Source organism: Lissotriton helveticus (assembly GCF_964261635.1).
Source record: "Lissotriton helveticus chromosome 1_1 unlocalized genomic scaffold, aLisHel1.1 SUPER_1_unloc_12, whole genome shotgun sequence".
Taxonomy (NCBI): Eukaryota; Metazoa; Chordata; class Amphibia; order Caudata; family Salamandridae; genus Lissotriton; species Lissotriton helveticus.
Window position 1 is genome coordinate 232,864 of NW_027611651.1, and position 18,942 is coordinate 251,805.

The 18,942-nt window shown below is 45.7% G+C and overlaps 2 protein-coding genes across 2 annotated transcripts in view; both read left to right on the forward strand.

Annotated features, from left to right (window-relative positions):
* LOC144805503 (uncharacterized) overlaps positions 1-18,942 on the forward strand; it is a 1,226,074-nt gene that overhangs the window by 51,797 nt on the left and 1,155,335 nt on the right. The window lies entirely within an intron of this gene.
* LOC144805493 (uncharacterized) lies at positions 10,621-13,440 on the forward strand. Its single transcript, XM_078672038.1, has one exon. It carries the CDS (start codon positions 11,447-11,449, stop codon positions 12,554-12,556), a length of 1,110 nt encoding a protein of 369 aa, XP_078528164.1. The 5' UTR covers positions 10,621-11,446; the 3' UTR covers positions 12,557-13,440.

The following is an 18,942-nucleotide window of genomic DNA, read 5'->3' on the forward strand; positions in this document are numbered from 1 at the left end:
AAACGAACTCCCTCTGGGGAGCAACAAATTACTGCACCTAATTCTTTCAATGTTTTGATGCCCAGTAAATTTTCTGGACATGACTTCGTAAGTAACAGATCAGTAGTACGGGACAATGGACCTACTTCTAGAGTAACTGTTTTTGATATCTCGTTAACAATGGGCTTTCCTGAAAATCCAAGGGAAACATTACTAGAGCCTGAGAGCGGAGCCCCTGGAACCTCGTCGTGACTGATGGTTGTCCTACTTGCCCCTGTATCAATAAGAAACTTTCTGTCTTTCCCCAATACTTGACTATGTACATAGGGACCTTCTTGATCTACAGGTATCTCGATGAGAGGCAAGCCTACCTCCCTCTCTAGGCTGTTTCATGAATATGACTGATACTCTGGATACTCTGACTGAGCATACTGGTACATTTGCTGTGTGACGTGCTGTGTTGCAGCTATAGGCTGCGGTGCTGTAACTGTCTGTTGTGCATTCTGCGGTGACTGAGAAGTCTGTGAAACTTGTTCTTGTCTAGGCGGACGTGGTCTTTCTTTAGTTTTACCAGTGGCTATGTTGTGTTTCAGAACTGCACATTCATTTATATAATGACCTGGCTGTTTACAATAATTGCATGTCCCTTTAACGGGAACTGCAAAATGACTGGCTGGATTCGGACCCCTCTTCTGACTGTCTTGAGGAACAGATTGTGCAACTAATACTTTCATTTTCGTGTCTTTCATACGTTTCCTTTCGTGTTCTTGTTCTTCTCTGATTCTATTCTGGTGATACTGGAGCATCTGTAGCATTTGGGACGGAATATTAGCTTGCCAGGTACTTTCGACTTTTAAAACTCGATTTTTAACTTGTGGACTTGAATTTTCGACTAGTTTAGTAACAAAAAGATGAGGGTATGATTTACTACTCGTCTTGAGACCACTGTTTATAATGAAACATCTCTCGAACCTAGAATAAAAATCACTAGTATCTTCATCTTGTTTCTGTTTACAGGCTGAGATTGCATCCCAGTCTTCCTTTTTCGTGGTTAATAATCTTGGCAAAACCTGAATTAATAGTTCGGGCAATTCTTTAACTGTCGGCCCTAGGCCGGTACCTGGTACTCGTGCTTTATCTTCAGCTTCTAGAGCTGTCCAGTCTATCTTTTTCTCTCCCACCTCCCATTCTTTTTCCTTGAGTTTTTCATATACCCCTGCGGGCAACAGGACCTTTAGCATTTTAATTATGTCTGGATACGTGTATTCTCCCATACGGAGCATGTCTTTTAATTCTCTATGGAACCCTGCTGGATCTTTGTCGTGACAGGGAATTAACTTCTTCATCTCTAAGAGTTCCATCTTTGTAATAGGGGTGTAAACGAATACTCGTTCTAGTTCACCACCCGGTGTCCTAACTGGGTGTACTTCTCGCAACGGATTCTGTCTGTCTATGTAGAATCTTTTACTGTCTGGAGGTGAGACATGAACAAAATGCGGGTTCAGGAACGTTCTGTATTTGTGGCGCTGTTCTAGAATGACACTAATTAAGTCGGTACCTAGACCTTTCCATTTATACTGGAGTAACTCTTTCAGGACATCGTGTAACGGACCTGGATCAGAATGTTGACCCTCATAGAGTGTAATGAGGTGCTGGATCATATACATACCCACCAATCGCTGCTCGGCTGGGGGCAGTTTCAGAAACATTTGTGCCACTATTTCGTCTGGAAAAGTGGTAGAATCAGTAGCCCATCGGACTGCTGATCGGGCTAGTTCTTGTTCGTGCATGGAACTGAGTTCACTATAACCGATTCGTGATTTCAGAATGTGATCGGTAGCTTGAAATACTTGCTCAAGATTCTCTTGTTCTGGTACTGGAGGGAAGGAAACTTTCTTGTGTTCTAGACGTGAATGTCGGTCTGGAAGTCTAGTTCTACCTACATACGCTATTCTGTCGGTATTCTCGCTATCTACCGCTTCAGTAGAAGAGTCATTTTCTTTTTCGGACGCTTGTCTTACTTCTCGTTTCTCGTGTAACCTTACTATTTCCTTACGAATCTTCTTGCACATACTTTCTATACATCCTTGTGTCTTGTGTCTTCCCTCGGCTATATTGTCACTCCACCTGGTCAGGACTTTCATTTCTGTCGAATCTTTTTCTGGATAATCTTGTTCTCTTATTAAACAATTAATTATAAACTTTAACAACATGAGCTGAATCTCGACCTTTCTTTTGTTCATAGCATCACCAATACTTTCTGGATCTTCTCCTGTACGGATAAAACGATATATTCTGTCTAGATATTCTTTCATATTTGGCAGGGTGTCTAAGTACTCGGTCACCCGTCTTACACGCAATGAATATATAACCATATTATCATCGCCTGGGACTGGATCATAACGGCATTCAGTAAGTGCTTTCTTGATATCGGCTACTGACTGGGACTTGGGCGAACGCTGTGACGCTCGGGCATGTAACTCGACTAACGTTACACGTTTGTGTGGCGGCGGGGTTCCCGGAGGACCTCCCCCCGCGGCTCCTAAACTGGAATCATCGACTGATACTCTTCGCGCTGGCAGAGTGACCGGAACTTGTACTGCGGGCTGGACCGGGGGTACCGTAGCAGGAGCTGTAACAGGTGCCCCGGTGTCGGGAGGACCATGAATTACATTATTTACGGGAGCAGGCGGAACAGGATTTGCATATTCTGGGACTGTGTCGTCCAGATAGGACAAGAGAAAAATTTCAGCTGCGGTCGGTTTGTGACGTAGCTTAGTCGGAACTAGTGGTGGCGGGAAATTACTAGATGCTTCTGGGGTTGCTTTTTGCAAGCCCTCGGCAAGAAGAGGATACATACCCTTAATGAGGGCATTCCTCTGTCTGTCTGACTGTTCGGCTTTAACTCGTTCACCTATTTCGATCAATTCCTTTTCTTGGGCTCTTTCTGTGGATTCTCTACTTAATTCTGACTTTCTGATTTCTTTCTCGGTTCTTTTATGAGATTCTTTGCGCCATAACTCGATGGCATCTTTCTGTGACTGTCTGGCTTTCTTTTTCCATAATGCTTCTTCTACTCGCATGATGCACTCGGCATCCCATGTACCCGATACGGGCCATCTATATTTCTCGTCTAACTCCTTGGTGTACTCGACCCATAGATCTAGATATAATATGGCACTTATGCCATGCTTATGATACATAAAATGACCTGGACTGTCCCTAGGCGGGACAGGAACTGCTTCCTCGAGCAGACATTTTCTAGTTTTTAACTGACCTAATTTCGAGAACAGAGGCATGGCCAGACTGGAGTCTGGACACAATACAATACACAATAAACACAATAATGACTTTAAAAGAACAAATCATTCATACCACGACATTGAAAACACATTGAAGAACATTTAAAATAACAGGTCGGACAGAAATATTACCTGGAATACTGAGAACAGAAACACATGAATTTCTCGAGAACAGAACTGACTAGAATTACTAGATGCACTGCTGAAACAGTACGAAACATACCGGTCCCATAAAGAGACACGTCAGGACCCGCATCCACCTAGGTGGACACTTCGTGTTGGATCTGTGTACCCCAAACCCACGGACCAGAGACAATTTAGATTGACCCTGTCTAGATACTACCCCAGCAACGGTACTCACCGGGCAGCAAGAACGGAAGGCCTCGGACTAGACTGGACTGCTACGACGACGGACGGACGAACTTCGGACTTCAGTTACAGGTGGGCCTCCGGATACCTCGGACCTTGGACTCTCGGCTTGGGCTCTGGTCGGGAATTGCCGCGTTCCTCCACCGCCTCGTCTGGATGCTGGACCGCAACCTCCGTCTCCTCCGTGGGCCTGAGGGATACTTGAAGCAGAAATATCTGCCAGTGCGCAGAAGAGTTCCGTCACGGCTGCAGAGGGTCAGGGGGCATACGTGGCTTCACCGGCGCGTGGGGAAAGGGCAAGTCCCTATTCGGGCGCCATTTTATGTGGTAAATAAATAATTAATTACCGAACTATTTTTCAGGATACTCTTAATAAACAGATAGCTCAATAAATAAGAGTCAAGATTCGAGGTAGCTGGAGTTTGCAGGTTTTAATACAGCATAAAGGACAGCAACAGGACAACCGGCACAGGGATGGGATGGCAGGGCCCGGCAGCTGCCGGGGCAAGATCTGGGATGGCTAGCAACTTTTAATAACAGTGCACAAGCATATATACTTAAAGCAAACACATAGAACTCAATTACAGTAGGCGTAGCAGTGGGCGGAGCAGAAAGTGTGTCGTGTAGCAGTCGCGAAAGATAAGGGCAGAATGAGGTAACAAGAAGGCGTGAACAGGGCGTATACATAGACATGTGATGCCAACGTAACAGAATATGTCATGAATGGGGCGGAAACATGGAGGGGGCTACCTAAGGAGCCGGGACCTCTAACCTAGTGGTGCGCGCAAACTGGCAATGACGTGTTACCAGGGAGAAACTGGGGGCTATGATTTCTGCGCTAGAAGAGGAGACATAAGTCTGGAGTGTCAGAGCGACTTGTACCTAGGCATATCTGGTATCTGATGTTTAGAGAACATGTTGATATAAACTAAAAGTCAGGAGGGGAAAGGCTACTTGACTCTAAGACTGGTGCATGCATTATTCTACATATAGTCCGTGTGCGGGGAATATTCTATTAGCATTAATACAGTATTTCTCTTACATGGAGACAGTGAGGCTAGACGTTGACTGAAACTATTGATGTGATTCAGTAGCTCAGGAATGCAGAGAAGGAGAGCTGGACTGATAACTAGAATCATAACATACTCTTGGCAGACTCAGAGGCAGAGCCAGGCCGAGCCGGGCACTGCGAGGCAGGAAGTAAGTGAAGGGTCAGGGATACAGGTGGGGGCTGTATCGCTCCTCGAAGAGGGTTCAGGAGACAGGAGCTGAATCTGGTGTCCGGGCCCTTCTGAGGCCTAGAAACGGGGACTTTTACTGAATTAACGTGCACACTGTAAAACGTGGCAACATAACTTTACATAGGCCTAATATTCGTTGTATTCACGAAGACTGGAGACTGGCATACTAGAGATGGACGCAACTGTAACTGCGTCTTTAATCGATCATGGGGAATACATATGCATATTAATCATGCACATATAACATGAGGTGGGGAACACGTAGGGACACAGAACATGGCAAAATTTACTTTTCCACAATCCCCCCACAAATGGACACCAGGCTGTGAATATATAAAAAATACGCTTCTTTATGTAAAAATATATATGTGTATCTCAGCAGACTTATCACAAGACCAAATAACATTTTTGTAGCACCACAGATTGTAAATAGGCACTTTTCTTCTTAGTTGCAGTTCAAAAATAGTTTGTTTACTTCAGGGAATAGTTCTTTTGGTGTTCTCTCCTCTTAAAAGATAGCCTCTCACGCACTTTGGTGGCTTTGGGACCCACTCCGGGCCTTCGGCGTGCTTTGCAGCGCCCCTCCTGCCTTTGATGGTGAAACTGACTCAGCCCCTACCGCGGCTCACGCATCGGGCGTGAGCACGCCTGTGCCGGGCCCGGCTCTTCCTCTCGGCTCGAGGACAGAGTCAAATGCGGGCTGGCCCAGCGGTGCGGGAGGACTCGAGGGACAGCGCGGCAGGTAGGAGCAAGCTCGGAGGCCCTGACGGGGAGTACTGACGGAGCACACAGCTCTTACTCACCCGTGGGGGCTCCGGGCACACGGAGACTTCTCTGCTCGGCTCCAAGGCAAGGAGCGATGACGGGGAAAACACAAGTTGCGGGCCCCGAGCCCGGTGGTGATTGATGAGCACTTCTTCTTCACGTTGGCGAGGGTCAGCACAGGCTTATGCGACCCTGGCGATTGGGGGCACTCTTGGATCTTGACGCCAGCGGGCGTATGCAGTCAGGCAGGCGCGGCCCGCGACCCTCGGCACGACGGTGCGGGGGGTCCCCTCAGCGGGGGCGGCGCGGCCTGACGAGCCTCCAAGATCGCAAAGCGACGTCACAGGGCACGGTCTGTGCAGCTGTCGACCCGGCGTAGATCGCGATCAGTAGAGGGAATTCCGGCGGGAGGGGGGAGAGCGTCTCAGGGCACTCCAGTAGCAGGCAAGGGGCAGAGGAGCAGGAAGCCAAGCCTGGGGGCAGAGAGCGACTCCGATCGGAGCGAGGCTCTCACAGGACAAAGGCAGGCAAGCCCCCGAGTGCCACAGCCCTAGGAGGGGCGATGAGGGGCGCGGTCTGGCTCCAGCGGGATGCACACACGGCTCGAATGTCAGGACGAGCAAAAGCACCAAGGACCCACTAGTCCTGGGGTCCAGATCAGGGGGCAAGCTCAATCAAGCCCTTGGAGAATGTTTAGAGCACAAAGCAGCAAAGTCTTTCCTCAGCAAGTCTTCTCCTCTCCTCTCTCAGCAAGGCAAGCAGCAGGCCAGTCCTCCCAGCGTCTCTTCTCCTTCTAGTCGGGTAGAGGTCCTTTGTGGTAAAACAGGATTCTAATTTACAAGGAGCAGGGCTCCTACTTTTATACACAGTTTCTTTTGTTCTCACAGGCCAGGGGGGCCTTTGCATAACTGCTCTCAGCCTCTGAGCACTTGTTGGGGGTACTTCTGGCTTCTGCTTTCAGTGTGTGGGCAGGCACATCAGCCGCTCCCCAGGGGGGCGGAGCCAGCATTGTGTGGACAGGGGCAGCCAGGAGTACTTTGTTGACAGGCTTCGCCCTTCCTGGGCCAGGTGCAGGCTGAGTCATCAGTCGCTCCCCAGGGGGGCGGAGCCAGCATTGTGGTGGCAGAGCACAGCCTGATGCATAGTCCAGGGAATCTCCCACCTCCCACTAAAGTGTAATCCTGGCATTCGCCACCTGTCATCCCCCAGCCCTGTCACTCACACAACCCAGACAGTCAGATACACATCCAAGCAGAGGCGGGCTGAAATGGTTAGGCAAGCAAAGGCTAACTTTCTAAAAGTAGCATTTGCAAACACAGGATATTAAAATAAACTTTACTAAAAGAAGTATTTTATTATTCTGAGTTCAGGCATACTAAACATTAATTTCTACCATGTTCCCTGAGCCTGCTGGGATTATAGAGTGTAATAATTCCAGCAGCCCATCTGGCCTAAAGGGAACAGGTAGCCTTACAAAAGTGAAAAACGAAATTGGCAGTAATTCACTATTAGGACATGCCACACACATCAGAGCATGTCTTACCTTACACTTACAATGCACCCTGCCCTGGGGCCTACCATAGAGGTGACTAATATGAAGTTAAGGGAAGGTTTAGGGGCTGGCAAGTGTGTGCACTTGCCCAGCCAGCATGACCGTACCAGACTGCACGCAGGTTCTGCAATGGCAGACCCTAGACACATTTTTAAAAGGCTGCTTCTGTGGGTGGCGCAACCAGCGCTGCAGGCCCACTAGCAGTATTGGCATTTACAAGCCCTGGCACTCCTGGTGCACTTTACTGGGGACTCTAACAGTAAATCCAATGAACCAATCATGGACATCAATCACAGATACACTTTACAGTAGGGAGCACTTGCACAGCGGCACGGGTTGGCCGTGGCGCAGTGCCCTGAGCAGCGGACACCAGCAAAAACATCTGAGGCACAACAGCAAAAAGTGGAAGGGAAACTCACGCCAAGGTCTAACAGTGGGCAAATCAAGACAACTTGTCCCAAGGTCTATCCTTCGCAAGCGACCCGTCTCCGCAAGCGATAACAACGGACGCGTCATTGGAGGATTGGGGGGCAGTGATGCAAGACCTGCATGTCAGCGGTCATTGGTCGCCCCAGGAGAAACGCCTCCACATCAACCTGTTAGAGCTACGGGCGATACGACTGGCTCTGCAAGCTTTTCTTCCTCGCCTGCAAGGTTCACATGTGCTTATCAGGACGGACAACACCACGGCCATGCACTATGTGAACAAGGAAGGGGGAACCAGATCTCGTTCATTGTCGCAAGAAGCTCAGCAGATCTGGGAATGGGCGATCCTTCAGAGGGTTTCGCTGAGAGCAGAACACTTACCAGGCGTCCTCAACGAAAATGCAGACAGACTGAGCAGGTCATCCTCAGTCAGCCACGAATGGGAATTGAATCAGAGAGTCTTGGAGGAGGTCTTCAGCCAGTGGGGCAGACCAGAGATCGATCTTTTTGCCACTCCGACCAACAAGAAATGCCGGTCTTATGTAAGCAGGCTTCCCCATCGAGGATCTCTGGGGAGTGCGCTTTCGATAGCATGGTTGAGGACATTTGTCTACGCTTTTCCTCCCATACCTCTGATCCCACTCATCAGGAAGATCAAGGTGGAGCCGTGCAGGATGATCCTTATAGCCCCTGCTTGGCCGAGGCAGTTCTGGTTCACGGAACTCCATCTGCTCACGATGTCCGAGGGACAAGTTTGGCACCCGGATCCGCAGTCCCTACACCTGACTGCATGACTCCTGAGCAGCGAGAATTTATGAACCTACCCATTTCTAGTGAGATTAAGGAGGTCCTTTCTCAGGCAAGAGCTCCTTCTAAGAACAGGACTTGACTTGACTTGACCGTCTTAAGTGGAAGAGATTCTGTTGCTGGTGCAAGAAAGAAGGCATTGATCCTTTCGCTTCCAAGCCTCATCAGATCCTTCCTTATCTGCTGTCCTTGGCCAAATCGGGACTAGCCCATTTATCAATTAAGGTCCACTTGGCGGCAATGTCGAGGTTCAGGAGGACTGGCTCTGGACCCTCCTTGTGGTCATCCAGAATTGTCAAACAATTTCTAAAGGGATTGTTCAGAGTTTATCCATCAGTGAGACCACCGCCTCCAACATGGCATCTGAATCTAGTCCTTTCTCAGCTCATGAAGGGCCGTTTGAACCAATCCATCGTTCTGACATGAAATACCTTTCATGGAAATTGGCTCTCCTCCTCGCTCTCACGTCGGCTAGGCGTGTTGGTGAATTACAAGCCTTGACTATCCAAGAACCTTTCCTTCAATTCAAGAGAAACACTGTCATCATGAGAACTAACCCGAGGTTTATGCCTAAAGTCCCCACAGACTTCCATTTGAATGAGCCGGTCATTCTGAAGGCGTTCTTTCCTCAACCGGCTACACCAGCAGAGAGGGCATTACATTCGCTCGATGTGCAATGGTGTTTGAAATTCTACTTGGAGCGTACTAAGAGTTTTCGGAAAACCTCTCAGTTATTTGTTGCCTTCGGAGGTCCAAGCAAGGGCCTTCCTCTTTCCAAGCAGGGCATTTCCAGGTGGATCACGAGTGCCATTCTGCATTGTCACACTGCTGCAGGAAAACCTCTGACTGGAAAGGTTCGAGCGCATTCCACGAGATCTGTGGCTTCTTCTACAGCCCTCTTCGCAGGGGTACAGATCAAAGACATTTGCAGAGCTGCTACCTGGAGCAGAGTTCACACATTTACCAGGCATTACTGCTTGGAGTCCCTACAACAAGGTGATGTGGCAGTAGGACAGGCTGTCCTGAGGAACCTCTTCCAATGAGTGGTGAGCTTTCCATTCTTTCCCACCTTCCGTCTTTCACATTTTGTATCTTTATGTCATGTTGCCTATTGCTATATTGTGATGATGCAAAATGTGGTTCTGTTACTAACTGCTTGCTACTCTGATACAAAGCATGGGAATCTATGAAAGTTCCAATACTAGGGTAAGAAAACAAGTTACTTACCTGTAACTTTGGTTCCCCAGTATTGGTAACTTTCATAGATACCCATGCGCCCGCCCACCTCCCCGAGGAAAGCTCAGCCTACAACAGATATGGTGTCTAAGTACACAACGGCTACGAAAATCTGAGGCTCTGAGGTTCCTTCAGGAAGGTTCTAGGGGGTGAGGCACTTCTGATTGGCTGAGGCCTGAGTTTGGTCTCTTTTACACAAAGAGGGTGATATGCTACAAAAGGGAATGAGGCCTAGGCCTTTTTCCTTGGTCTTTTGTACCTACAGCTATGGTATTTTTGTTACCGAGACTCCCATTCTGACGACGGGGAATGATACAAAGCATGGGAATCTATGAAAGTTACCAATACTGGGGAACCAAAGTTACAGGTAAGTAACTTGTTTTCTTCCATCCAAGTACTCTCATGCTACCATTCTACACTCTGCTCTGTCTGAAAAACAGCTCAACATTTAAAAATTCTGCATTGATTTGGCTTGTAAATTATATTTTTGGAAATGTACATGTATTAACTATTTAATTTTAATACTATAGGTGATTGAAATTACGGATGAAGAAAGCAAGATTTAGCACTAAGCAACTGAATGTCAGCACCATAAGAAGGATTATTTTGAAAAACTGAAGGACATCCAGCATTCTACGTTTAAACAATTTCCAAAAATCTAAGTGTGGCGAGGAAAGTACTATACTTGTAAGTGAAGTCTCTAATTTTGCATTTCATTAACACAGAGCAAAGCCATATCTGTGCACACAGCATCAGAAATAATGTAGAAAGACCACTTCTGAAATATTATCAGTAAGACAAATTGCCTCAGCATGACAGAATAACGTTAATCTAAAGCATCATGTAATTCTTGAGAGGAAGCACACACTACATAAAAGAAAGTTACAACTAAAGGTTTCTTCTGGATACCATCAAAGAAAAGACGCTGAAAGAAGACTCCGAAGCTGACACGTTAACAACCAAAAGATTAGAAAATCACCTTTGTTCAACAACCATTTTTAACCAGTTACCCAAGTTTGAGACTATCTGCCTCGGGATATGACACCTTGACCCACTCTGCTCACTCTTGCGAAAACCTTAAAAATTCACCACTATATTGTGTTCATGACCATCTCAGATTGTTTCCTTTTTATTGTGTACTGTTCTGTAATTCTATGTAAATCGCCTCAACATTATCTGTTGTGCAGGAGTGATATGTAAAACTGTTAAATATAAAAATGGATTAAAGGAGCACCGTTGCGCTATATCTAATGTAAATAATATCCTCATCCTCAGAACTACAAACCTTAACCTTACACCAAACATAGAAAGGGTAGAAGGAACTGATGTTCTGCGACTAATGATCCACAATAGTATTCTGCACGTTCTAACGCCCTCAGTTACTGCCATTACACCAGTGCAAAAAGGTACTTATCAGTTTAATCATTAAATATCAGACTAACACCTTATTACTGCATTGCTAAGATCCTATACAAATAGATTTGAGAAAAACTTCAGTCACAAATTAAGTTGCTGCCGGAGAGGCTATTACCTAAAGACTATTATCTGTTAGAAAAATTTCAACAGGTGTTACAGGACTGCTTCCCGACATTTTTTGCTCAATTCAAGTGTTGAGAAGATTACACACAATTTCTTTTAGAGATAAGTGCTGAACATTATCTAAACAAGCCCGACTCTAAAATCGAGGCAAAATAACCGAAGTTAGGGAAAAAAGTTACCTGTGCCCAAAAAGATACAGCTATAAATCTTATCTCACAGAATTTGACAGAATGCACACAGGGGGAAACCACTCTCAGTGCAAAGTATGCCAAAAAAGTTTCAAGCGTAAATCTTATCTCACTGAGCATATGAAAATCCACACTGGGGGAAAACACTCTCCGTGCAAAGTATGCCAAAAAAGTTTCAGGCGTAAATCTTATCTCACTGAGCATATGAGAATCCACACTGGGGAAAAACCTTTTCAGTGCTCTGAATGTCAGAAAAGGTTTAGTATCAAACCGAGTCTATATCGACATGAATTAACCCACTCTGTGGAAAAACGTTATCAGTGCTCTGAATGCCCAAAACATTTCAAACTTAAATCACTTATAATTGCACATGTGAGATTACACACTGGGGAAAAACCTTATCAGTGCTCTGAATGCCAGAAATGTTTCAATGAAAAAAGACATCTCACGTTGCATATAAGAACCCACACTGGGGAAAAACCTTATCAGTGCTCCGAATGCCCAAAAGATTTCAAACTTAAATCACTTCTAACTGCACATGTGAGATTCCACACTGGGGAAAAACCTTATCAGTGCTCTGAATGCCACAAATGTTTCAGTCAAAAAAGCAATCTCACTGAGCATATAAGAATCCACACTGGGGAAAAACCTTATCAGTGCTCTGAATGCCAGCTATGTTTCAGTCAAAAAAGCAATCTCACTGAGCATATAAGAATCCACACTGGGGAAAAACCTTATCAGTGCTCTGAATGCCAGATATGTTTCAGTCAAAAAAGCACTCTCACTGAGCATATAAGAATCCACACTGGGGAAAAACCGTATCAGTGCTCTGAATGCCACATATGTTTCAGTGAAAAAAGCAGTCTCACTCAGCATATAAGAACCCACACTGGGGAAAAACCTTATCAGTGCCCTGAATGCCAGATATGTTTCATTCGAAAAAGCAGTCTCACTAAGCATATAAGAATCCACACTGGGGAAAAACCTTATCAGTGCTCCGAATGCCAGATATGTTTCAGAGTAAAAAGCCGTCTCACTCAGCATATAAGAACCCACACTGGGGAAAAACCTTATCAGTGCTCCGAATGCCAAAAATGTTTCAGACAAAAATCTCATCTCACTGAACATATGAGAATCCACACTGGTGAATAAAATGATCAGTGCTCTAAATGTCAGAAAAGATTCAGAGGTAGAGATGGTTACAAGTGCCATAAGAAAACACACCATCAAAATAATCAGTTCTCCGAATGCCAGAAAAGCATACATTTTAAACTCAATCTCACTCTACATGAGCAGACGCACACAGGGGGAAAACATTACCAATTTCTGTGAATGCCAGAAATTCCTATTTGATAGGCACAGCCTCACTAACCATAAGCGACTCCATACTGATGAGTGCTCTGAATGGCAGAAAAGCTGCAGAAAAAAACGCTATTTCACCATGAGAAACTCCACACTAGAGAAAATCCTTATGCCATAAAAGGTTGAATCTGAAAGACAGTGTTATGCTTCATGAGCGATCTCACTCTGGGGAAAAACCTTATGAGTACTCGAAATGCAAGCAATGTTTTGGGTACAAATTACTTCTCACTTGACATGAGCGAACTCACACGGGGGAAAAAAGCCTTATGTGTGTTCTGAATGTCAGATAAGGTTTAGTCTTGAATACAATGTCATTTCACATGCGAGAATTCATACTGGACTAAAGCCATATACAGGAGGGGAAAGCCAGAAACGTTATACTCAGAAAGGAGATATCACTAAATATGAGAAATACATCCACACCAGGATCAACTAATTGCCCAAAAAATCACAATAATAATGTCTTAAATTTTACTCCACCCAAAAGGTTTCTACTCACCCTTGTTTCTTAACAAATGACTGATATCTATTTTTTCATGATAAGATTAAGCCTATGGGGAGTTCCTCAGTGAGGAACTCCGCAAAGTGACAAAAAAACTCTGACGGTTTACGCGGAGTTCCGCAAGCAGCGGAGTGCATAAGGGTCATGCAGTTTGTGGTGATTTCATCCCATGTCGGAGGATCATTTGGCCCTTCTCTTCCAGGAAGTTATGGATCTCTTTGTCAAACGCGTCCCTGTGCCAGAAGTAGGTCGGGGTTGCTACTCCCACTACTTCTTGGTACCCAAGAAGGACAAAGGCCTGCGTCCTAGCTTAGTCCTCAGGGACATCAACCGCTTCCTCCGAAAGGAGAAGTTCAGGTTGTTAACCTTGGCTCAGGTCTTGTCTGCCTTCGACCCTGGAGATTTGATGGTAGCGTTGGACTTGCAGGACACTTACTTTCACATCCTCGTCTTGCCTGCCCACCGGCATTACCTACGGTTCACGGTAGGCCACACGCATTTTCAGTTTACCACGCTCCCCTTTGACCTTACCAGCCCCCCCTCCCCCGGGTGTTCACGAAAGTGATGGCGGTGGTCGCAGCTCATCTGCGCAGATCAGGGGTTCCAGTCTTCCCCTATCTCGACGACTGGCTGTTGAAGGCTCCCACCTCCAGACTACGACGGACTTCCATAATTTGCTGGGGTTCTCAGTTAACGTGCTGAAGTCGCACCTGATTCCATCTGATAAGCTCCTTTTCATCGGAGCGGTTCTGGACACAGCACAGTTTTGGGTCTATCCTCCCTAGCAGCAAGTCCAGTATATTGGGGCTATGATACCGATTTTTCAGCCTCCAACCCGGTGTTCGGTGAGAATGACCCTGAGGCTGCTGGGCCTCATGGCCTCCTGAATCCTGCTGGTGCATCATGCCAGATGGCATATACATGCTCTGCAGTGGGACCTGAAGTTCCTGTGGGCGCAGCAACAGGGGAATCTTTCCGATGACGTTCAGATTTCGGAGGGGACTGCAAGTCAGTTGCAATGGTGGTTTACGAACTAGGATTGGGTCAACAGCAGATCCTTCTCCCTCCCCCAACCTGAGTTCACAGTATTGACGGATGCGGCAGCCATATGGGAATGGTGGAGATCAAAGACCTCTGGTCTCTGGCGGAGTCCAGGCACCACATCAACCCTCTGGAGCTCCGGGCGATTCGTCTTGCACTGAAGGCATTCCTTCTTTCTGTCAAAGGAAGAGTGGTGCAGGTGTTCTCGGACAACACCACCGCCAAGTGGTACTGCAACAAACAGGGCAGGGTGGGGTCGTGGACCATATGTCAAGAGGCTCTTCGCCTTTGGACATGGCTGGAACATCAGGGCATATCTCTGGTGGTTCAACACTTAACAGGTTCACTGAACGCAAGGACGGACAAACTCAGCCGCCAGTGCATGATGGATCACAAATGGCATCTTCACTCGAAGGTCGTGCTAGGTCTCTTTCAGTAGTGGGGAGAGCCTTGGTTAGATCTATTCGCCACCAAAGAGAACGCTCAATGTCAGCAGTTCTGCGTGTTAGAGTTTCCAAAGCGGCTCTCGCTCGGCTACCCTTTTCGTTGCGAGTGGAGTTGCGGCCTCCTGTACCACTTCTGCCAAGATTGCTGAAGAAGATCAAACGCGATCAGTCCCAAGTCTGGTACCCCGAGCTCTTGAGCTTGGCCATCAATCCTATTGTTAACAGATTTCTGAAGTGCATTACTCATCTCTTTCCTCCTTCTCCTTTCGTAATACCCTAGTGGGAGTTGACCTCACTTATCTTATGTGTGCTCCCTTTGAGCGCCTACATAATTGTCCTCTTCGCCTCCTTAGAAGACTAGTTTTTTGCTTGCCATCACCTCTGCTTGCAGGATGAGTGAGCTTCAGGCTTATCCTCCAGACCTCCCTTTCTTGCTCTCCATCCAAACAAAGTAGTCCTCCGTGTAAGCCCTCTTTTCTGCCCAAAGTGATCGCCTCTTTCCACATAGGTCTGACCATCAGATTACCTACCTTCTTCCCACCTCTGCTGTGTTTTTCTCTGCCAGGTGCACAACATATAGACTGTTCACACACTTTCTGTAGTATGCTTTGTTCTAGGCAGATAAACTCTAATCCCCACTCTACTTCTATCCTCGTGTTAGTGCAGCCCGATGTAAACAGTAATTGTAATGTATTTAGATTTACATAACACTTACTACCCCATACGAACTTTGAAGCGCTTTTTCGACGAGTAGCACACTACTCTAGGATCCAAAAATGATTAGTGGTGAATTAATATAGGGAACTATAAAATGTATATGAGAGCTGGACATGTTGGTCTGTTAGTTGGGTTAAAAAAGATTGTGGGGGGATAGAAGGAAGAAGGTTTTGCATTTATATAGCGCTTGCTACCCCTGATGAAGTGTTGAAGTGCTTTTCGGCGAGTAGCATGCTACTCCAGATCCCAACAAGATGAATAGACAGATCAATTATGGTGGGGAGGTTGTTTTATTGTATACACACAACTGTACACAAATTAATAAAATTCCGTTGTAAAGTTGTATCCAAGAGGCAAGTATAGTCTCTGATAATATTGTATACAATACTGATAAGTTTTAAGTTGGCTTGCCATAAAGACTGATGCCCCGTAATGTTGATGCAAAGTCATCTGTGCTGGAGTATCTTAGACTCTTGTTGAATTGTACCATCCACCTTGTAGGTACTGCTATTTGTATCATGTCCACGTTGTAGGCAGACACAAACGCCTAAATTGTGCACTATTTATATTAAGCATAATAAGCAAGTAAGTGAGCAGATGACAATAAGCACTGTACACGCTGTATTAGGTGCTTAGAAGTAGAGTGACATAGAGGGCAATAAACACTCACTAAATCTTTTTTATTATTATTAACAGTCCTCATAAGACCATACAATTCAATACGATGTACAAATAGCCCATTGGGAAACAGTTCAGGCATCATCTGGGGATTACACATCCGAGAAACACAAGTGTCTTTCATGAATACAAATTGACTACTCCTCCAAGGACTCCACTGTATTATTGACATGGGTGAAAAGGCAAACAAGCAGTCAAGAGGCGCACTGATTGTATACCCCCCACCTGACAGGATGGTGACAGACCCCTCCCACCTGCAGGGGAAACGTGCCACCTCACTTAATAGCTGCCAGACGCTTTACTATGTATGCAGACTGGTGGTTTACAACTGCGCCTACATTGGGGCACCACATGTTTTTTCCAGCATAATCTGGTGTACTCCCCCTGTGTGGGATGATAGCACCCACTGAAAACTGCACCGTTGTGTAGTCTGGGACAGTGCACCTTCCATGTAATTCTGAACTGGGCCTTTAAATACGGTACTATTTTGTGTGCCTATTTAATTCATGTATACAAAGAATGTGGCACTACTTGTATACTAGGGTAGGACAAGGAGGATTGAATTTCTATGGTGGCAGAAATGTTTCTGTCAAAGTGCTTTATGCCCTAAACACTCTCCCGTATCCTGAACATAATAAGATTACGTAGAATACACCTCTGCGTGCCTAATGCTGCCATTTGCATTTCAAGACCAGTGATTAATGGGCTTTATCAAGGTCAAAGCCATTAGGCGTTCCCGACCTGTCTGATACTTGCATATGGAAAAGATGGGTCATTTGAACCTAAAGATAGATAAACATATTCATAGGTCACAATTTATGTCTGCATCTAATATAAAACTGTAAATTAGGAGAGGTGATAAGTGAGAAGTTAAAGGCAGCCGCTAATCGAGCTGCATTTGTACATAGGCCTTCCTATATTATGATATCTATTCGTGCTTCAGTCTTTAATTGTAATGAATACTTTAAAACCCATGCATGAAGTCATCGTCGAGCTGTTTAGATAATCCACCTGTCTCGCCACCTCTTCCCCACTGCATCCTTAACCAGTGGCCTAGCCAGTGTGCCCTGGGCCCCAATGCAAGAAAGGAAATGTGACCTCTGCCCTTTATTTGGACAGCAGAAAACAGCAATAATCATTGTTCTGTGGGCCCCTCAAGCCTCTGTTTGAACTGTGACAAACAGCAGTTATCAGGGTTCAGTGGGCCTTTAAGGCATCTGGGACCTGGTGCCACTGCACCTGCTGCACCAATGGGAAGCTAAGCCCCTGCCCTTAACAGCTTCTATGTTAGTCCCACTGGAGAACCAAAACAGCCAAGTACTGATCTGGCCATATATGCAGGCAGGAAGGGGAAAGGATCACTTGTCCTGCTTAAACCTTGGGTTTCACAAGTCGAGGAACTGGTATCTCCCAACAAATATAACTCTCATACACGTGTATTTCAGATGGTTCTTTTTCAGCGGTATATACTGGGTACCCGCTTTTTTTACACGTGCGTGCGTAATCATTGAGTTATTTTTTGTATTGTGCACCCTCCACCAGGAGGTTTTGCCTTTGGTTTAAGGCAGTAGTGATCGTGGATAGTGGGGAAGGGGTTGTGGTAGTGGTATAGTTATTAAAAATCCGGACAGCCAGACAGGAGCAGTTTTAATAAGTCTGGATTCGGACTGAGTAAAAAAGTTAGGTGCACTTTTTGAGTTTGTTAGGGGTTCAAGTGCATTTCAAAGCTAAAAAGAGGTCAACATTTTTCAGCCTTTGGTAGTCAGAGGATCTTAGGCTTTCGTCAGGACCAATAGGGGTGATTAAATAGTGAGGAAACAAACGTTGTGAGAAGAAAAAAGGTAAATTGACCTGATTCTTCGCGATTCAAGGTTTCACTGTACCTGAAAAAATAAACACACACACACAACGACAACAAATAGGGAGATGGGATGCGGAAAAACACATATTATGTACAATAGTACCTTTCAAATATTAAGGAACTAGAGATTGGCAATACTTTACTTCATACTCATTTCAGGCGTCAACTCTTCCTTTGTCATTCTTCGGTAGGCAGGAGGGGCTAGTATTGTAATATTATGCCCATAGTTTTATCATTGTACTCTCTCTGTGCGTGTTCTATAGTGAGAACTATTGTTTGTGGCCGTTTCGCGGTCGCATTCATACTACAGTCATACCATGCTTACTTTCACATATCATTCGTGTTTTTGTAATTTTTAAAAATGAATTGTAAACATGCTTTTTTTCGTTTTATCACTTAACTTATCGTTCGTGTTGTTTACTTAACGATAACATGCTGTTTTCTGGGCAAAAATGTCCGTGAGTCATTATTGCGGGGTGCGTTGTGCACGACGTTGATGGTGCCCAATGCGCTATGTGCGCTTCTCCATTACGTGCATACCTTGTTATTTATGAAGAATTACTTCATCGAGGATTGAGGTTGATCGAGAGAGGTTGCTAGGGGGATATTTAAGACAGTTAGTTACACATACGGCCAAGACCGAGCAGAAGGCACTCAGGTAACGCGAGGAGCATCCCGCACGGAGCATGAGATCTAAAACCGCAAGTAAGATCTGCGCCCTGTAACTAACTGTCTTAAATATCCCCCTAGCAACCTCTCTCGATCAACCTCAATCCTCGATGAAGTAATTCTTCATAAATAACAAGGTATGCACGTAATGGAGAAGCGCACATAGCGCATTGGGCACCATCAACGTCGTGCACAACGCACCCCGCAATAATGACTCACGGACATTTTTGCCCAGAAAACAGCATGTTATCGTTAAGTAAAC

Coding starts and splice junctions, on each gene's coding strand:
- LOC144805493 (XM_078672038.1), top strand. CDS start 11,447: ATGCACACAGGGGGAAACCACTCTCAGTGCAAAGTATGCCAAAAAAGT.